The sequence below is a fragment of the Copadichromis virginalis genome, linkage group LG4 (assembly GCF_057382275.1).
Source record: "Copadichromis virginalis isolate Kocher_CV1m ecotype Utaka linkage group LG4, C_Virginalis_male_GT1.1, whole genome shotgun sequence".
In the NCBI taxonomy this organism is placed as follows: domain Eukaryota; kingdom Metazoa; phylum Chordata; class Actinopteri; order Cichliformes; family Cichlidae; genus Copadichromis; species Copadichromis virginalis.
The window spans coordinates 32,004,614-32,026,577 of NC_140621.1; the positions used below are offsets into that span (position 1 = coordinate 32,004,614).

The 21,964-nt window shown below is 41.5% G+C and overlaps 2 protein-coding genes across 4 annotated transcripts in view; both read left to right on the forward strand.

Moving 5' to 3' along the window:
- The first annotated feature begins 873 nt into the window (after window positions 1-873).
- LOC146711898 (uncharacterized) lies at window positions 874-11,616 on the forward strand. Of its 2 annotated transcripts, none has more exons than XM_085454941.1 (8): window positions 874-1,169; window positions 5,543-5,602; window positions 5,852-5,908; window positions 7,953-8,012; window positions 8,164-8,247; window positions 8,340-8,399; window positions 8,844-8,903; window positions 9,010-11,616. In XM_085454941.1, exons 1-8 carry the CDS (start codon window positions 951-953, stop codon window positions 11,248-11,250), a joined length of 2,841 nt encoding a protein of 946 aa, XP_085311067.1. In that variant the 5' UTR covers window positions 874-950; the 3' UTR covers window positions 11,251-11,616. The 2 variants fall into 2 exon arrangements, with proteins under 2 accessions (XP_085311067.1, XP_085311068.1); XM_085454942.1 differs by having other exon boundaries at window positions 8,340-8,378.
- Window positions 11,617-21,372: 9,756 nt separating this feature from the next.
- ppfia3 (PTPRF interacting protein alpha 3) overlaps window positions 21,373-21,964 on the forward strand; it is a 37,749-nt gene continuing 37,157 nt past the window's right edge. For both annotated transcript variants that reach the window (XM_085454943.1, XM_085454945.1), the window contains exon 1: window positions 21,373-21,520. The gene's annotated coding sequence lies outside the window, so the exon portion shown is untranslated. The remainder of the gene's footprint in view (window positions 21,521-21,964) is intronic.

The window sequence follows — 21,964 nt, forward strand, 5'->3', positions numbered from 1 at the left end:
CCTATCAGTAAGATGTTAATCTCATTGTCTACTGTGGATCTAATACCAACAAAGGGGAAGAAAAGAAAAGGAAAGAAGATGGACACAGGTTTGGGGAAAATCTTAGTTTGAGGTATTTGTGTTTAGAACAACATTTGTATGACAAAGGTAAAGATGCTGGAGTTTTCTTGACGTCATTTTTAAAAGCATTGTTACGGAAATATGGTGATGGTGGTGTTATTAAAGTGGGAGATTTTTACAGGATACACTTCATTTAACAACACAATGCTCTGCCCAGTGGGTGCTGCTTGAGTTTAAGTCACTTTTCTCCTTCAATATGGAACCCAACCATACACCATCATAGTAAAATATGGTGGCAACAAAATTAACACAAGTTAGAAGTGTGCATCAAACCAATAAATGTTCTGGGATGTTCTTAGGACTTATGAGGCGAAAGTTCTCCAGAAACTGACTGCTGGAAGACCAGACATCATCCTTCCAACCCTGCAGAAATCTTGACAAGATTTCCTATTCATTTGTTGGAAAAAGTTTGAAATTTCATGATTTTCTTTTTTTTTTCTTTTTTCTTTTTTTTTCTTTTTTTCTTTTTTTTTTTTTTTTTACATATTTTGATTCCTTAGAGTGAACCTCAAATAGAGACTACATTAAATCACTGACCTGCTCTGGTTAATTTATAGCAGTCAAGAAGGCTGGAATTTAAAAGAGTGCAAGTTTCTTATCTCTGGTTATCATAACCTTTGCAGTTCATACTGTGTTGTTTTAACAAATTATTAGGTTGTCAGAATCCCAAAGAAAGTTGTTTCTTTTTGTCCTGTTTTTTGTTTGTTTTTTTTAATAATGAGGAAAAAAGTCCACACTTCCGGTGCAGAGGGAGCGCTTCCTGGTGGCTGAATCCCTCAACAAATATATTCAAATGTTTTTATTGATGGATATTCCTGTTCATGTGAATCATGCCTCGTAAAAAGGAGCTCTCAGAAGATTTACGAGCCAAAATTGTTGATTTGCACAAAACTGGAAAAGGGTATAAAATAATAGCACGCACTTTAGGTATTCATCTCTCCACAGTCAGGGAGATTGTGCATAAATGGAGACGATTCAATACTGTGGCTACTCTGCCGAGAAGTGGACGCCCTACAAAGACGTCTGCAAAGACAAAGATCATCAACGAGGTAACCTTAATAATCAGTCTGCAAAAAGTAAATCGTGCAGCCATGCGTGCATAAAGGCACCTCTGCGGGGCTGCAGCGAGTCATCGAGTTGATTAAAATAACTGGATCACAAAAATAATACATAAAACATCTTCGACGCATCTTATTTATTTAATTATTTATTTTTTTATTCATTTTTTATTTTTTTGCTTCGTTGCTTCATTTAAATTAATGCACGACTGCGTAGATCTCAACTTATAAAGGCGAGGGTTTCTCCCACGTTTGCAACTAAAATCAGACCTGCAGGAGAAGATGCATCTGGGAGCATACGTGTGAATAAAAAGCTTTACAACATTAATACAGGCAGTCCCCATGTTTTCAACGAAAAAAGACTGGTAACACACCGGCAGCAGTGAAGATGATGCTGTCATAGTTTTTTATGGGATCTGCACACCCGGCGGAGAGCAGAGAGATGGAGCCATTAGCTCAGGTGGAGCGCTGTTCCTATAAGCGCCGTTAAAAACCTTTACTAGAAAACGAGCTCCAACGTGAAGAAAAGAGAACCTTTCAGAACCTCCCACCCAGCGCTGTTTGTTTTAAACAGTGACAAAATCTACAGCAAATCCACAGAGGTCAAAATAAAAGCATATGTACACTCTTAACTCAGTGTGACATGATGATTAAATTAGTCCCACTTTCTGCCAGAGTGATTCCTAATGTAGGTTAATATAAATATAAATTATATTACATAAATGAAAATGCTGATATGCTGCGTTAAATGCTCAAACACACACACAAACACGTTAAGACACACCAAATCTGCCTCATCCAGGAGACAACACTGTCAGAGCTCTTTATTAATATAAGTCTTCCAGTAAGACCGAAACTAAAGACTATTTTATTTGATGGCCTTGTTTGGGTTGTATTGATGCTTTATTATATTGTATTGTGATTAATTATTTTGTTAACGTTTCATAAAATGTTTCCTTCATAAACTGTTAGTTAAAGTGAGTTCAACTGTTAAAACATTGTAACTTGTAAAATGGAAACTAAGGAGCAGTTTGTTTTATTTTTTTATTCGTTTGAATATTCACTATTGCCGAGACAAAAGTATTTCTTATCCGATAAGTCATTTAATTGATGGAATAATTGATTAAATCCTCAGTTACTAAGGAATCAATAGGTGCAGCCCCACTTTTAACACTGAAGGAATGTGCTTTATCTAACTCTAACTGACTTATATTTTGGTCGGCCATTATTATCCCGCCATAGATTTTTTGGTAACAGCAGTTGTCACGGTGGGGAACTCCGGGGGGTTAAAGGAACGGACCCAAAAGCAGAACACGAAAGAAAACTACTTACTGGTTAAACAAAAGGCGAGCCTTTATTACGAAACTAAAACCTAAACTGAAAAAACTAGCATTGGCTATAACAACTCCATCCATCCATCCATATATCCATCTTCTTCCGCTTTATCCGGGGCCGGGTCGCGGGGGCAGCAGCCTAAGCAGAGAAGCCCAGACCTCCCTCTCCCCAGCCACCTCCTCTAGCTTATCCGGGGGAACACCAAGGCGTTCCCAGGCCAGCCGAGAGATATAATCTCTCCAGCGTGTCCTGGGTCTGCCCCGGGGCCTCCTCCCGGTGGGGCATGCCCGGAAGACCTCACCCAGGAGGCGCCCAGGAGGCATCCTTCTCAGATGCCCGAACCACCTCAGCTGGCTCCTTTCGATGTGGAAGAGCAGCGGCTCAACTCTGAGCCCCTCCCGGATGGCTGAACTTTTCACCCTATCTCTAAGGGAGAGGCCAGCCACCCTTTGGAGGAAGCTCATTTCTGCCGCTTGTATCCACAATCTCGTTCTTTCGGTCACTATCCACAGATCGTGGCCATAGGTTAGGGTAGGGGCGTAGATCGACCGGTAAATTGAGAGCTTCGCTTTTACACTCAGCTCTCTCTTCACCACAACGGACCGGTGCAGCGTCCGCATCACTGCGGCCACTGCACCAATCCGTCTGTTGATCTCCGGCTCCCTTCTCCCATCACTCGCGAACAAGACCCCAAGATACTTGAACTCCTCCACTTGGGGCAGGAACTCATCCCCGACCCGGAATGGGCACTCCACCCTTTTCCGACTGAGAACTGTGGCTTCAGATTTGGAGGTGCTGATCCTCATTCCCGCTGCTTCACACTCGGCTGCGAACTGTTCCAGTGCGAGCTGGAGGCCATCACCCGATGAAGCCAACAGAACCACATCATCCGCGAAAAGCAGAGATGAGATTCTGAGGCCACCAAAGTGAAAGCCCTCCACCACTTGGCTGCGCCTAGAAATCCTGTCCATAAAAATTATGAACAGAATCGTGACAAAGGGCAGCCCTGGTGGAACGCATCACCCACCGGGAACGAGTCCGACTTATTGCCGGCAATGCGAACCAAGCTCTTGCACCGGTTGTATAGGGATCAAATGGCCCGTAGCAATGGGCCAGACACCCCATGCTCCCGCAGCACCTCCCACAGGACACCCCGAGGGACACGGTCAAATGCCTTCTCCAAGTTCACAAAACACATGTAGACTGGTTGGGCAAACTCCCATGCGCCCTCAAGTATCCTTGAGAGGATAAAGAGCTGGTCCAGTGTTCCATGACCAGGACGAAAACCGCATCGTTCCTCCTGTATCTGAGGTTCAACTAGTGGACGAACTCTCCTTTCCAGCACCCTGGCATAGACTTTCCCAGGAAGGCTGAGGAGTGTGATCCCCCTGTAGTTGGAACACACCCTCTGGTCCCCCTTCTTAAAGATGGGGACCACCACCCTGGTCTGCCAGTCCAGGGGTACTGCCCCTGATCTCCACGCAACATTGTAGAGGCGTGTCAGCCAGGACAGCCCTACAATGTCCAGAGCCTTCAGGAACTCGGGGCGGACCTCATCCACACCAGTTAAACAACACCAAGGAGTTGTTTAACTGCCTCAGTGACCTCACCCTCGGAAATTGGCGGGTCATCCCCCTCATCCCCAGACTCTGCTTCCTCCTCGTAAGACGTGTCAATGGGATTAAGGAGGTCCTTGAAGTATTCCTTCCACCGCCCGACAATTTTCTCAGTCGAAGTCAGCAGCGCTCCGCCAGCACTATACACAGTGCAGGTAGAGCACCGCTTTCCCCTACTGAGACGCCTGACGGTTTGCCAGAATCTCTTCGAGGCAGTCCAAAAGTCTTTTTCCATGGCCTCTCCGAACTCCTCCCACACCTGAGTTTTTGCTTCAGCCACTGCCCGAGCCACATTTTGCTTGGCCTGTCGGTACCTGTCAGCTGCTTCCGAAGTCCCACAGGCTAACCAAGCCCGATAGGACTCCTTCTTCAGCTGGTGGCTCCCTTCACCTCTTGTGTCCACCATTTGGTTCGGGGGTTACCACCACGACAGGCACCAACCACCTTGTGGCCGCAGCTCAAAGCAGCAGCTTCGGCAATGGAGATGCTGAACATGGTCCATTTAGACTCAATGTCCCCAGTCTCCCTCGGAATGCTGTTGAAGCTCTGCCGGAGGTGTGCGTTGAAGATCTCACGGACTGGGGCCTCTGCTAAGCGTTCCCAGCACACCCTCACTACGCTTTTAGGTGCACCGGGTCTGTCCAGCGTCCTCCCCTGCCACCTGATCCAACTCACCACCAGGTGGTGATCAGTTGACAGCTCAGCCCCTCTCTTTACCCGAGTGTCCAGAACATTTGGTCGCAGGTCTGGTGATACGATTACAAAATTGATCATCGACCTGCGGCCTAGAGCGTCCTGGTGCCACGTGCACTTATGGACACTCTTGTGTTTGAACAAGGTGTTCGTTATGGCCAAACTGTGATTTGCACAGAAGTCCAATAACAAAACACCGCTCAGAATCACAGAATCATAAAGACATTGGAAACCTGAAATGACGGGGAGAAGGAAAACAGACAACCTGACAAAACTAAATGAAAACACAGACTAAATACACACAGGAGGTGATCAGGGGAAGTGGAAACACATGGGGAAACAACTGACTGGAATAAACATAATGACACCACAGGGAACGTACAACTATACACATTAAACATGGAAACACCAGATTTTTCTAAATAAAACCGGAAACATGGAGAGACGTAGACATGACAACACCAGCTAGACAATTAGGACATAGAACAAGCAGAGAGACAAACGCACAGGCATAACTGAAAGTAAAACACTGAGGACAAGACAGACCACATAGAGGACAGGAAAAGATTCATGATCACAAATAGTGATGCATGAGGCTTGTCAACCACAACAATGATAATACTCCTGTTAAAAATCACTGGCAGCTACAAATTGATGTTTCACATCTTTAAATTACCAAATATGTGTAGATTCCTTAATTTATCTTTTTGTGTCTCTCAGGCTGGCCATGGCTCTACTGAGCCAAAAGGTAACAGAAGAGGAGATTCAAACCATAAAAAGGTAAAATACCTTAATACTGATACTATATAATGAGAATTATTAAACCTTAGAAAAAAAATTAAATGTTATTTTACAGTTAATGATCAGAAAGTGTGTAACGTCACATTCATGTCGAGATTATATATTTCCGCTCATCTGATACTGAAGTAGCACCCGTATATGTGAGCCTTACAGTAAATGAAATGCTTTTTCTTTCACAATATTAAAATGATCATATGAAGATGTTTATAACAAAATCCTGTCTTCTAGGCTCATCATGGGTCTGCTGGGCCAGCAGATGATAGAACAGATTCAGACCATCAAACGGTAAATTATCGTTTTGAGAATTTTTAAGGTTTAGAAAAAGAAGAATCCAAAATTACTTAAAATCCAGAGAGGCTATAACATTGGCCGCAAGAATAGAGTAAAAATGTGCAAAAAGGGAGTAAACATAACTGATTTAAATTTTGTGCACAAACCAAACAAGCTTCTTTGTCCAGTGTCACACTTCTAGGGAGAAAATAAAATAAGCAACCAGATTTAAATCAAGTGCATTTTTCATCTTTTTATAGGAGCAGTCATGGAAGTTTTTGAAGAAGCTTATTTATCCTCCCTGGCCACTCTAGATACATGTGAAATACACAGAGTGGTCCATGTATATTTGGACACTGACACAAGTTTGTTTTTTTGTTTTTTTACCCGTTTACTGAAACATATTCCATCTATAGTTATATAATGAACATGGAAATAATGTGTAGACTCTCAGGTTTCATTTGAGGGTATCACATTTAAATTGGATGAAGGGTTTAGGAGTTTCAGCTCCTAATATGTCCCACCTCTTTTTAAAAGAACCAAAAGTAATTTGACAATTGACTCAAAGGCTATTTCATATGCAGGTGTGGGCAATTTCATTATGTCATTAATGTCAATTAAGCAGATGAAAGACCTGGAGTTTATTTGTGGTGTGATGTTTGCATTTGGAAGATTTTTCTGTGAGCAGACAACATGCGGTCAAAGGAGCTCTCCATGCAGTTGAAACAAGCCATCTGTAAGCTGCAAAAACAGAAACAACCCATTCGAGCAATGGCTAAAACAGTCAGAGTGGCAAAATCTACAGTGTCGTAATCTTAAGAAAGAAAGAAAGCACTGATGAACTCAGCAACGCAAAAAAAAAAACCCTATACGGCTACAGAAGACAACAGTGGTGGATGATCACAGAATCATTTCCGTGGTGACGAGAAACTCCTTCACAACAGCCAACCAAGTGAACAACACTCTCCAGGAGGTAGGCGTATCCATATCGACGTCTACCATAAAGACAAGACTGCATGAAAGTAAATAAAGGCGCCACTCATAAGCCTCAAGAATAGAAAGGCTAGACTGGAATTTGCTAAACAAAAAACAAAAAAAAAAACCATCAAAAAAAGGCAGCACAGTTCTGGGAAAATATTTTTTGGGCACATGAAACCAAGATCAACATCTACCAGAATGATGGCAAGAAAAAAGTATGGAGAAGGTGTGGAACAGCTCATGATCCAAAGCACACCACATCATCTGTAAAGCACGGCGGAGTAATTGTGATGGCTTGGGCATGCATGGCTGCCAGTGGCACAGGGACACTAGTGTTTATTGATGATGTGACACAGGACAGAAGCAACCGAATTAATTTGGAGGTGTTCAGAGACATACTGTCTGCTCAAATCCAGCTAGATGCAGTCAAATTGATTGGGCGCTGTTTCATAATACAGATGGAAAACGACCTAAAACATGCAGCCAAAGGGAGTTTTTTTTTTAAGCAAAGTGGAATATCCTTGAATGGCCAAGTCAGTCACCTGATCTTAACCTAACCTTACTAAACTTCAGACAGAAAAGCCAAAAACAAACAGCAACTGAAAGCCACTGCAGTAAAGGCCTGGCAGAGGATTAAAAAGGGAAAAAAATTAACATTATATTTTAGGTTATTTAATTACAATTACTTTCGAACCCTGGAAATGAAGGGATTGTGTTAAAAAGTGCTTTAGTTCCTGACATTTTTTTTTGTAATCATTTTGTTCAACCCATTGAATTAAAGCTGAAAGTCTGCACTTCAACTGCAACTCAGTTGTTTCATTTAAAATTCATTGTGGTAATATACAGAGCCAAAATTAGAAAAAAAAAAAGTTATCTCTATCCAAGTATTTATGGACCTAACTGTAGTACAGCTGTTGTCAAAAGGTGGTGAATGAAATTTCTTATTGAGGCCATTAGTTAGTTGGAGTACTTGGAGACAATAGTATCTAATACTGAAGATACAAAACATCCTATGGTGATTATATATAAACGTTGAATGTGATCATATCATGCTTAGAAATCATAATTTTCTTTATCTCAGGCCACTCATGTGTCTGCTGGGCCTACAGATGACAGAAGAGGAGATTCAGAGCATGTAATGGTAAAGTAGGGGTGTCAAACATTACATGGGATTATTATTGGGATTAAATCATGGATCCGGCATATGTAGTTTATTGATATGTTTAGAAGTTTTTATACTTCTAAAATGAAAAAGGTTCCTCATTCTGTTTTTGTGCTACAATCCATGACAGCATATTGCGAGAGATAACACAGTCTACAATGATGGGGACACAGATTGTTACTCATCTGATTCTGACGAAGATGAAGATCCTACGGTATGTGAAGCTGCCTTGAGTGAAAAGTATTTTAAGGATATTAAAATTATGCCATTGAGATGGTCATCATCCATCTTTTTTTTGACTCGTAGGCCAGTCATCTGTCAGCTGGGAAAGCAGAAACCAAAGAGGTAGATCCAGACCATGAAATGGTAGCGTATATGCATACAGGAAGTTTTAACATGGCAGTCTGAGGAGACTGAGTCTGTTTTTTTCTTCTTCTTTTTTCATAGACTGAAGGCTGCCACTTAAATAACATCCATAGATCGTCACGTTTAAATGTCCTATGCCTAGTAGAAAGAGGCAGGATTACAGCTTGCAAAATGTGTTGCTCACAAAAGCTAAATTTATTTAAATTCATTTCAATTTTTTTACATGGTGCCAAATCACAGCCACAGTCACCTACAGGTGCTTTATATTATAGTAAGATACTCTCTACAATAAAATTCCCCACTCATAATTGTGCAGGGGCTATAAGAAGGTTCCTGGCACCTATATCCTCTAGATTTCTGCCAGCCTTCACCTCGTCTACTCTGTTTAAGAAACATCATCTGCCTCAATACACATTTTGTATCTCGTTCTCTTATATGTTATAGCACCAAGAACTGACGAGCTGTGCTTCATGTGATGATGAAACTACAGAAGAAGATCCAACAGTTACTATTTTTCATTTGTTATTTTTTTACATATGGAAATGATGACATTTTGGTTCATTTCTACTACATTTAGCTTTTAAAGCATATTTCTGGCCTGTGTTACTAGGAGCAGTTTTTCTGTGGAGAGAAGAAGATATATGCTGGTTCCTCAGTCACAATGGGAGCCCTCCTCCTGCTCCTCCTGGCGTTCATTGTGAAGCACGGCTTGTCAAAAGCAGCATCCAGAGATCTCCTGCACCTCCTAAACTTGGTGGTACCCGGATGTGTTCCAAAGTCGCTTCGCTTTTTAAAAAAGCATTCGACTGATTACAATGGAAAGACTGAGATTCACTTTTATTGCCCCAGGTGTACAAACTACCTTGGTGTGGATCCCGGTAATGAGTGTAGTGTGTGCCAGCAGAGCTTGAGCAGAAAATATCTGATCTTGAAGGCTTACTACTTCCTTGTAATGCCGCTCGAAATTCAGCTAAGAAACCTCCTTGCACGCGTCCACTCAAAGCTTGGGAAGCATTTCACGAGGGATGATTCCTTTTCTGATGTCCACACTGGAAACGAATACAAGAGTGAAAGACAAGACGGCAGTATTACACTCACCTTCAACTGCGATGGCTCGTCCGTGTTCAGCTCCTCAAAATACTCCATCTGGCCCATCCTGTGTACCATCAATGAACTACCGTATGTGGAACGGTGCAAAAACGTTCTGTTGCACACTTTATGGTTTGGCAAAGGAAAACCACAAGTTCAGAGTTTTTTGACTCCGTTCATTAACGAGCTTCAGAAACTGTCTGCTGCAGGGTTCTGTTGGAAAGATGAGATCGGCTCGGAGCATCACACCACGGTAACAGTTAAAATATGCACATGTGATGCGATAGCAAGAGCAATGGTGCAGAACTTTGAGCCGTTTAACAAAGAATTTGGTTGTGGTTTTTGCTACCACAAAGGTGAGATGGTTATAAAGGGCAGGGGTTTTACCAGAGTTTACCCGATACAGATGGACGGCTGTGATCTGAGACACATGCCTGAAACGGTGCAACTTGCTGAGTTAGTGATGGGAAATAGTTATGACCAGAGTCAAATGGGGGTTAAAGGTCCAAGTCTCCTGTTTCTTTTGCCGTCATTTGACATTATCAAAGGCTTTGTTCCAGATTACATGCACTGTTTTTGTCTGGGCGTTGTCCGTCAGTTCGTCAATCTGTGGTTCGACCCGCTTTATGCCAGCAAGGACTTCCATTTGACAGATGAGCATTTAAACGACCTGGACAGAGCCTTGTGTGAGATCCAGCCACCAAATGAAATCAGCCGAAGTCCCAGGAGCCTCAGTGAGAGGATGCATTGGACAGCTTGTGAGTGGAGAGCATTTGCTCTCCTCTATTCTCCTGTAATACTGAGGAATGTTTTGCCAGCAGTGTACTACAAGCACTGGATGCTTCTTCCTTGTGCCCTTCACGTCCTCCTCTCCCACTTTGCCACTCAGGATGAGCTCAACTGTGCAGAGTTGTGTCTGGTTCAGTTTGTAGCACAGATACCGTCTCTCTATGGACTCGAGCATTGTTCGTACGACTGCCATGTGTTGACGCATCTTACAGAAGGTGTCCGGAACTGGGGGCTTTTGTGGGCCAATTCAGTCTTTGTTTTTCAAGACATGAACAGCAGACTGTTGCAGATGTACTCTGGTACGCAGTCAATTTCATTACAGATTTTCAAGAATTTCTTTTCATATGAGAAAATAATAAGACAAGGAAGTGCTACCCTTCAGGACGCCAGCACAGAAATCAAAGACTTCTTCTGTTCCATGGCAAGTTGTGATCGTTTTACAAAGTCATTAAATTACATTGGAGAAGAGTTAGTGACTCTGGGAAGTGGCTCTCAGAGAGTTTTGACACCAAGAGAAATTGCAGCGTTGCAGAAGAATGAAACACTTTCGTGGTGCCAGCCACATCGTGACAGTGTAACTGAATATAAGCGTTGTGTTTATAAGAACATGCTGGTTACTAGTTTGGAGTGTAGTGGCACATTAAAAAGAAACAATTCAGTAATAGAAACAAGCAGTTGCTTTGCTGTGGTGGAGTCCTTGGTCGTTGTACCGAAACCCTGCAGCTGTGAAGGAAGGCCCGACTGCTCGTGCAGAGAACTGGTCTTTTTCTGCAAGCAGCTGCAGCGACTAACCAGACAGCCAACTATCCACGACACACAGATCAACACAAACATCGCCAAATTCCTTGTAAAAGTGAGGAAATCAAATGAACTGTGTGCAATAACATGCCAGGACATTGTTTCCAAATGCTTCATGATTGAACACGTGGGTCACTTATATGTCATGAGAATGCCTGTGTTTGAGACACATTAAAGTCAACCCCTGATTAAATCAAGGAAATCAGGTAAAAAATAAGTAAATATGTTTTCCATGTTCCAACAACTGATTTCCAACTGATATATCATCATAAACCCACTGTGGGCAGTACTGAAACATGCAACAAGCACAACTTGTGTACTGCATTGATTAGGTTATTATTGCACCAGCGGAATAAAGTGATTTACATTAGTATTTTATCATTACTTTTTTATTTTGTGCAATGCTTTACATCTTCCTGTTAAAGAGTACCAGTTCCATATTTTGTGTGTAAATTAGACACCACCAGTGAAGGTCCTTCAATTTTGCATTTGTTTTGCATATATCAGCTTTGATTAAAAAGTGGAAACTTTTGAAAATGTGCATGCGTTTCAGAACATCTTTGTGCTTCTTTGCTCTCATTTGGCTTTAATACCAGCAGCACCCATGCTTTATGGACCGGTTTGTTTTTTTAATCACCATCATTATCCCAGCATTATCTAACAGTTGACAAAAGAGCTTCCTATGAGGAATACTTCACGTGGCTCCATATTAATTTTGGCTGAGGTCAATAGACTGATTACATCATCTGATACCAATAAAAGTAAAGATAATGTTGGGCACAGGTTTGAGCTTTTGTTTCTAGAACAACTTTTGTGTGACACAATTGAAGATGCTGGAGGATTTCTCAGTGTAACTTTTCAAAGCAAATACGATTGTGGTGTTATTAAAGTGGGAGATTTCTACAGGTTACACTTCATTTAACAACACTATGCCCTGCCCTGTGGGTGCTGCTTGAGTTTAAACCATTTTTCTCCTTCAACAGGTCAAAGCCAAAGCACGGAACCCAACCACACAAAAACTGTTTAAACAAGAACCAGTCAGCTAGAAGTCTTTCACCAGATTTCCACCAGCTATCCAGCCATTGTGAGAACAAAATAAACACAATTTAGAAATGTGCATCACACGAGTAAGTGTTCGGAAAGGTTCCTTGCGCTGGGGTACTGGTACTCTTGGACTGACAACTCTACAGGGGGCAACAGGCAGATTCAGGCAACTAAAATCCCAAGATTGCTCCTAGCTTTAATGCTTGACTTGGACTGCAGCTGTTGATTATTTTATATCCATTGATTATTCCATTAACATGGGTATGTGTATTTGTGTATTTCTATGTGTCTAAATGCACTTGTGAATGAGTAAGCGTGTGTCTGCACTCAAAAAAAAGAAATTCAGCAACTTAATTTGTTCTTGTTGAGACAACATGATAAAATCTAGTAAGAGTGGTTAGTTGTATTTAAGGTTATTAAGGTATATTTAATTACCGTTACGTGTTTAATTGCAAACACGTTGCATACTAAGATGAACGGTGGAACAACAAATGGAACCGATGATGAGCAGGAGTTATTGGACTTTCTCATTACCACAGGTTTTGCTCATAACAGTAGCATCGCGTCGACCCCGCCCATCGAACACCTCAGTGGCTTCAGAGTAGGTTTAGCCTCTACAAGGCTCTTTGTGGAGAAAAGTGGGAGCGGCATGAGCATGTTCAAATACTTTTAATTGATGTGCACCCCTAAATACCTTTTTATTGCAAGTCTATTTTTAGTCGCAAACTTCGCTCGACTTAAATGGATTAAACCAAACATCAAAGAAAAGAATTTGCCTAGAGGATGTTGTAATCAGGTTACTCGAGTTCTGCGATGAATCATTGCAGCCCTACTCTTGACCTTGACTGTTTAAGAAACATGCTAAACTTACACCTACCTAAATACACCTGCTTATATCTCTTTCTCTTTTATGTTATAGTACCAAGGAGCAACTAGCTCTGCTTCATCTGATGATAAAACTACAAAAGACAACCTGACAGTGTTTTTCATTTGTTTCCTCTTTTTTAAAATATAGAAACGATGAGGTTTTGCTTTGTTTTGTGGTGGTGTAAACGAATATAAGTGTTGTGTTTATAAGAACATGCTAGTTACTAGTTTGGAGTGCAGTACCACATTAAAAAGAAATAATTCAGTAATAGAGACAAGCAGTTGCTTTGCTGTGGTGGAGTCCTTGGTCGTTGTACCGAAACCCTGCAGCTGTGAAGGAAGGCCCGACTGCTCCTGCAGAGAACTGGTCTTTTTCTGCAAGCAGCTGCAGCGACTAACCAGACAGCCAACTATCCAGGACACACAGATCAACACAAACATCGCCAAATTCCTTGTAAAAGTGAGGAACTCAAAGAATGCCTGTGTTTGAGACACATTAAAAGTCTGTCATTTATGATTTATGTCAGACCTCTGTGGGCTTGAGTTGGAAAACGTGCTAATCTTTAAACCAGCTCTTCTCATTAAACCTGGTTAAATCCATCCATCCATTTTCCCAGTAATCTAAACCGAAATGCCCAGATCACCCTGTCTTACCCACATGTTTCTGGGAGATGGGAAGGCAAGCCAGCTGAGAGACATAATCTCTCAGTGTTTCCTTGGTTTTTCTCAGGGCCTCCTCCCAGTTAGACATGCCTAAAATACCACATTGAAAGGAACTCAGCTGGTTCCTTTCAATGTGGATGAGTAGTAGCTCTACTACTAGGCCCCTTCCAAGTGACCAAGCTTCATCCTCATCTCTAAGGAAGAGCCCAGACATCCTTCAGAAAAAGCTAACTTCTGCCATATGTATCTATAATCTCACTGTTTTACTTACTACCCACAGCTTGTGGCTATAGGGTCAGGGACCGAGCATAAGGTGACAGTGGCCTAGAAAGCCTCCTGCAATATCAGGATTTCACTGTCTCGGTTTACAGGTGTCTCCATGTTTTATTTGGTTGACATCAGGCAATGAATAAATTAATAATAAATAAAGAAATGAAATTTACTGAGATATAGAATAAGGACCGGCCTTTCACTTCAGTTCTTCGTAGGTTATAGCTTCACTCTTCTCTGTAGTTGGCTGATCGACCGGCAACAGCACAACCAAGAGTGACCCACAGACTAGTTGAATCATGCTTTTGACACTGCCCCCTTCTGACAGCAAACACTCTCTGCAAGTAGACGGGCCATCCATGATTGCCTGCAGACTGTCTTCACACTATCCTGCTTAGGCATAAAACAAGCATCCAGACTCCTCAGAGAGTCTGAGAATAACGCTGAGCTGAAGCAGTTCTGTGAAGACAACGAGTGACTTAAAAAGGTCTAATTTCCAGCTATAAGCAAGGTAGAAATATTCACCAGTTTTTCCACCAGAACCTGAGTTGTTTATCTGTCTCCAGATAGGTGAAAAACTAGTGAGTGTGTGTTTTCTAGCAGATTGTGTTTGCACATTTTATGATCAATTAAAGCTGAAAACCAAGTCTTTCCACAAGCTTTTCCCCCCACTGCGTAATAATCTGTGTTTATTGTGTATCACACATTGCATCTCCTTGTTTAGATGAGTTTTTGTGAACGCAGCTTCCCCCTCCTCTCCTCTGAATCACTGTGAGTGTGCAGACACACTGGGCCTGTTGTCCACTGTCATGCCTCCCAGGGGACCTGCTGATCCTTCTTGTTGTTGTCCTCATGATGAGTTGCACCCCTGATTGTCGCTCAGGGCATTCCTATCAGCATTCCTCTAACCCGCTGACCTGTCATGACCCCACAGGGCCCCTCCCCTCCTGGTGACCATGCATCTGCCACATGTCAGTCACTGCTGTCACATCAGCCAAATATAGATGTCTGAACAAACCTTCCAAATTATCCAGTCTGTGTTTATCATGAAGCAACTTCTGTGACTCATCAGATTTATATTTGCATTTTTCTCTCTATGTCCTGTTGAATTCACTTGGGATTTCAGGTGAGGTTATTATCGTCTCTCCACCATTTTCAGGCAGTATAAACATTAAAATGCATTTCTGCTGCAGGGTAAGCACAAGTTATTGTTTTTTGTTTTTGTTTTTATTTCAGCAGCTAACTGAAATGATGCTGACCAAAACTTGACTGTAGCTATTAAGCAGTTAGCAAAGAAAAATGGTAAAATAATTATAGCTGATGTTTGTGCTAATATAGGAGCATCACAGTAAATTTTAGATTGGTTAACAAACATTCCTTTAGTTAAACTGTTAAGGGAATTATTATTACAGGAAAATATTTTAACAATTCTAGTCAAATCTACTTGTTGAAAAAACATCTAGAAACTATAGTAGAAGTAAGTGTTTTACACAAGTGTTTACATTAAAAATATTTTTAACTTTTAAATATGATAATGTGCAGCTGTATTCAGCATGGACGTAAAGAGGTGAGTTTATTTATGAGGTTTTGTTTGTTTTTTAGTGTTATGCTTCCCCCATTTCTACGGGGTTTGGACTCAGTGGAGACCTTCAAAAAACAGCTAAAGACATTTTTATTTCAAAAAGCTTTTAATTAGACCAGGGTTTTTATGATGTATTTTATGACTCTATTATGTTTTTACCTTGTAAAGCACTTTGTGACATATGTCTGTGAAAGGTGCTATATAAATAAACTTTACTTACTTACTAATGTGATTTCTGGTGTCTGTGGACAGATGTTCATTCCATTCTGTTCCATTCAAACTTCTCCACCACCATGAGAAAGACCAAAGAGCTGTCAAAGGATGTCAGGAGCAAGACTGTAGACCTGCACAATGCTGGAATGAGCTTTAAGACCATCAGGGTGAAGTTTGGTGAGAAGATGACAGCTGTTGGTGCAGTTATGCAGAAGTTATTGAAGACATTTAAAATGACATTCAGTCGACCTTACCTCATGGGGTGAGGATCATCATGAGCAAGGTGGGGGATCAGCTCAAAACTATAGGGGCTGAGCAGTCATCAAGGACAAAACTGGTAACACACTACGCTGTAATAGATTGAAATCTTGCAGCACCGGAAAGGTCCCCCTGCTCAAGCAGGCATTTGTACATGCCTGTCTTAAGTTTGGCGGTGAACATTTAAATGATTCAGAGAAAGTTCTGCGGTTTGAAACCAAAACCAAGCTATATGGCACCAACTCAACCCACTGTGTTTGGAGGACCTGAAGAATATCATCCCCACAGTCAAGCACGGATGTGGCAACATGTTTTTGTGCTAAGGGTACAGGACGACTTCACTGCATTGAGGCACCAATCAAGGGGACCATGTACCATAAAGTTTTGGAAGAGAACCTCCTTTCCTCTGCCAGAACACTGAAGATGGATTGAGAACAAGCCTTCCAGCATGGCAATAATCCAAAACATACCGATAAGACAACAATGGAGTGACTAAAGGAGAAAAACATTGAGGTCATGGAGTGGCCGAGCCAGTCTCCAGACCTCAGTCCTATAGAAAATCTGTGCAAGACGCTGAAGCTTCGAGCAGCCAAAAAACCTAAAGGAAAACAAGTGCCTGAATGCTTCCTGAGACGTGCAAACCTGGCAACCGAGTACAAGAAACGTCTCACCACTGTGCTCGCCAAAAGGGTTGCAAATCAATGTATAACTTTTATGTAGTGTGGGGGGGTTTTCTAGATTAAAATGAAACTAACAGAAAAATTAGAGACTGTTCATTTTTGCTCTGGATCAAATAATTATTTCCTCCACTGTATTATTTATCCCTTTACACTTATTTGACAGCTCCAGTTATTCTACTTTTCTACTCTAAATTTCAGATTTTTTTTCCATACAAAACAAGATAAATTAAAATAGACAGTACATTTGCTAATTAGAATATAAAAGCAGAGGTGAATCGATTAAACTGTCCAGTGGTCAACTGATAAAATATATTTGGCAAATACATAGAGTCATTTTATGTCCATTTTAATTGGCTGTTATTAATTTGGGGGAGGGGTTATATCTTATTATATGCTCTTATAAAATAAATAATTTCCTGCAGGGCTTTTATTTGTAATGAAGAAAGGATCTGAACACATCCTCCACCACCGCCTTTAATCAAATTTAATATCGAGACTTACTTTTAAAGAACTATGATTCCCAATAGGTGTATTGATAGTTGTAGTTATATAAAAGATTTGAGTACTTCTGCTCACATCCATCATGACTACTCTGACTTGTTCAATCCCTTAAAGAGGAGCAGACATTGTAATTCTGTAAATGGTGCCTCCTCCTCCTCCTCCAGCTGCTGTTCTGAGCTTTTTAGTAATAAACCTTTTTCATGTAGTGTTGCCAAATCACAATGCCAAGCTGCTTGTCCCTTCCTCTCTTGTCTCTTTGTATGAAAATCCCAAATGAGTCACACAGAGTTGTCATTCCAGGCAACATCTCATGTATTTGCAGCTCATATTTAATCAACTCTGTTATTCCATAAACTAGGAAGCTTATTATTTAGCTTTTGTCTCTCTGTCGATTTGAAATGGACAAATTACTTTTTGCAGACCTTAACTCATGAGTGCATTTCATCATTATTCGCAAAGACTGTCAAATTTTAATGTGAATAAATAGATTAACTGAATATTTTGCAAGTATCATTTCTGATTTTTGAAGTGATGTATAGTAATCTGTTAACTCAGCTGCAGATGTGAAAAAAAGGGAAAAAACACATTATATATTTATTTTCCATCGTTTTTAGACATTTTGTGGCTGTACAACATTCTCAACCTGGCTTATATTCATTAAAATACACTCACAGTCCACTCACATGGCAGCAGCTCAGTGCATTCAGGCGTGCCGACATGGTCAAGATGACCTGCTGAGGTTCAAACTGAAAGGTGGATTGGTGCCTTTGGATATGGCATGGTAGTTGGTACCAGACGAGCTGGTCTGAGTGTGTCACTCCTCTACTGGAATTTACCCACACAACCACCTCCAGGGTTTACAGAGAATGGTCTGAAAGAGAGCCAATCTAGTGTAGTATACTGGATGAAAATGTTTTATTAATGGCAGAGGAGATTAGCCAGTTTATGTCAAGCTGATGGGAAGGCAACAGTAAGTCAAATAACTGCTCTTTACAACCATGCAGCATCTCTGAACACACAAAACAGTAAATCTTGAAGCAGAAGAGCACACTGTGTGCCACTCCTGACAGCTAACAATAAACTGAGGCGACAATTCACACTTCCTGGTCTGAGTTTTGATGCTGTGACAGAATTTAACAACATGAAAGCATGAATCCCTCCTGCTTTGTTTCAACAGTTCATGCTGTTGGTGGAGATGAAATGGTGTGGGCCCTTTAGTACCAACTTTGCATCCTTCAAAAAACATGACACTGAGTTCACTGTACTCAGATGACCTCCAAGGTCACAAGCTCTGAGTCCAATAGAGCACCTCTGGCATGTGGTGGAATGAGAGCTTGGGATTAAATCAACAACTGTGCGATGTGATCATGTCACTATGGACCAGAATCTCAGAGGAATGTTTCCAGCAGCTGTTTTGATTTGTGTCATGTAGAATTAAGGCAATAATATCCAACTACAACTAGCAAGGTGTGTCTAGTAAAAGGTATTATCTGGTATACTATACAACCTTGGGCCATTAAATTGTACCAACACCAAAATCTTTAAGAAAGTAGATCACATAACATTTCTTCTCAGTATTACAAAGACTTCTTCTGGTTTTTCTTTTTCTTTCTTTTCATTTTTTCTATTATTTTCCATCATTTCTTTATTTCCCCCCCCCCCCCCCCCCCCCCCCACACACACACACACACTAACACCCCACCCCCTCCGCATCTCAAAACTATTTAATTTAGAGCACTGGTGGCTCTCTGGAGAGGACATTACGTCACCCCGGCAACCCCCCCACCCCAATACCCAGGGGCTTAAAACCCGCCTCCCCAGAGCTCCTATTGGTGAAGTGACTGAGAAATTTTCATAGATACATCTTCACATTTTCCGACCAATCACATAAAAGAAGAAATGTATACATTTTTTTTCTATTTAATTAGACTGAAGAAGAAAAAAAGTTCCCCCACAATAAGCCCCAGATTCCTTTCTAATGTCTGACTTCGCAAAAGTTCAACTTTGTTCATTTTGAAGTTGTTCATTGCTGACTGCGACCTTTTAAAAACCTCCAGTTAAACAGATATGATGATGTTTGCCTAAATTCCAGACATTTAGCCTGAAACCTTATGCTACTAGTGTACTGAATTTCTCCATTTCAGACACTAGAGGGTGCAATTGTACCATTGTGCCTGCAAGTTTTATCTATTACACAAAGAGGATAAATTGGAAAGTATTCACCCACATAACAGCTCAGATTGGTCTGCCTTTGTTCTGCGGATAAGCACGGAGAAAAGGCGAGGAGAGGCAGCTGGAAAGAAATGTGGGGATGTGAGGATGGGAGGTTTAAAAACGTGAAAGCCGGTAAGAGCGTGTTTCTTTAAGAGACAGCGTCTTCACGAGGAGAGAAAACGATTGGAGGTCGTCAAGCTTCACAGAAACAGCAGGAAGGGAGGCGGAAAAGCTCGAGTTTGTCTTTAATATAAACCTCTTTGAAGCGTTCATTTTGTTCAGTCACGGCTCATTTTTCCCCACAGAGCAACTTTATAATAACATATTTATTATTTCCGAGGGGCAAAAAAAGGTAAATATGTTCACGGTCCCTCTCTGATGTTTTTTTCTGAATCAGGCTACTCATTCTGTCCTGAAAATTCAGTGTTTTCACGTGTTTAACAGCTTTACTTGCACGAAGTTCCACTCAAATATATATCTCAGTTAAAAGAGAAAGATTGGGTAAATCCAAAAACATATTTTAAAAAAATAAATAAACTAGAAATACAGCAGATATAAATTACATTTGTTTTCTATCCTAGTTTACAATCTCCTGATTTGTCCTTTGACCTTTATGTTTTGGTTAGAATTACTTTAAATAAAAAATCACTGTAATGAAATGTGGAAAGTGGGCACCATGGATAAAACGGTACGGTACTTGTCCATTTATATACTCATCTTTTGGCTTGTGGGAAACAATTAGTCTCCTCGTGTTTAATGGATAAATCTTTAAACTCTTGAACTCTGACCTCAAAACTGCATTTATACTGAATCTGATTTTAAAATGGAAATAAGAAATAAGATTTGAAAATTCTTTCTTTTTCTCCTGGAAATTTGCTTCTAAGCACAATTTCTGCTAAATTCTTTCATAATTTAAATTCTTTCATAATTTAAATTCTTTCTTTTTTTAGGCTGTTTACTTAAAGAGTCAACACAGCAGATCATTTGCCTTCACCTCACCCTGTCTCGAGCATCCTCCTGTGTCACACTAACCCTCTGCATGTCCTCAGTCACTACATCCATGAAACTTCTCTGTGGTCTTCCTCTTTTCCTCCTGCCTGGTAGCTCCATTTTTAACATCCTTTCTCCAGTATATCCACATGTCCTCCTCTGCACAGGTCCAAACCCTCTCAGCCTGGTCTCTCCAACTTTGTCTCCAAACCGCTCAACCTGAGCTGTTCCTCACTGTTATTTCTATTTCTGTCCATTCTGAACATCTGAACATCTTCAGCTGCACTTCCTGTCTTTTTGTCAGTACCACCGTCCCCAAACCATACATCAGAGCAGCTCTCACTAACATCTTGTACACCTTCTCTTTCACTCTTGCTGCTATCCTTCTGCCACATATCACCCCTGACACTCGTCTCCATCCGCTCCACCGCGCCTACCTAGTTAGCGTATTGTTAGCGTATTGTCTGTCTTGTCTTAATGTTGGTTTAAAATGGAGCACTGTAACAAAAAATAATTTCCCCCAGGGATCAATAAAGTATTCTGATTCTGATTCTGATTCACTGTTACACCTGTCTCCCTTCCATGCACAGACCTGTACTCTGTCTTGCTTCTACTGACTGATTCCTCTTCTCTTCAGAGTGTACCTCTCATCCATCTGCTCCCTACTCTTACTACAAATCATAATGCAATCTGCAAACACAGTAGTCCAGGCAGACTTCTGCCTGACCTCATCTGTCAACCAGTATGCCACCCCTCCATTGAAACTATGTTACTCCTCACTCACAGTTTAGCTTGCACCAGTCTCGCTGTTCTCATGCACTGTATGTCCTGCACCACCCTCACATTCTTCCCTTAAGAGACGTACACGTCTCTTACAATATCATAAATAAATATTTTAAAGAAGAACCACATCCCTGGACTGCCAGTTTCACACTTTTATTCTGAAAGTCTTAACCGGATACCCCCCGTGTTCGCTACCTGCGCTTTGACGCAGCGGCTGAGCCGTGCTGTCTCTTCCACAGCAGAGAGAGGGAGGGGATGGGGCAAGCTGGTAACCGGGCTGTAACGGGGATAACCTGCAGCCTCCGTCTCTCAGCTGCTCCGATGGAGTGAACCGGGCCACGATGCGCGTTTATTTCCTTTCTCTGTCGCTCATGGAAAGGGTAAGGCACACGGATTGATCGGGGTGGCACGGTGATGTGCGGCACGCAGATGTAGCCGTGCGTTAGACGGTCCAGCTGTTTTTATGGGTGGGTGGGGGGGAGCAGGGTGGCGTGTGTGTGCGGGGTGGGGGGCAGTGGGGTGTTGATAGGAAATAGACGCCTTGCAGTCGGAATAAAGCCAAGCGCGGCGCGACGCTTTGGCGACATTTAGGTTCATCTTAGTGGCAAAAAAGGGAAATAATCCACTGATGTGTAATATCTCCGGCTTCAATCTCGTTAATTAGGCCTCCATCATTTACTGGATGATTGGCACCTCCCACCATGACGTGATAGCGGTGTGAGGCTATCCTGTGCAGCCTTTAAGCGCATGAATATACGCTGGTTTCCACATATTTGGATCATTTATTTTTCCGGAACAGTAATTAATTCCCTGTCTGACCACTC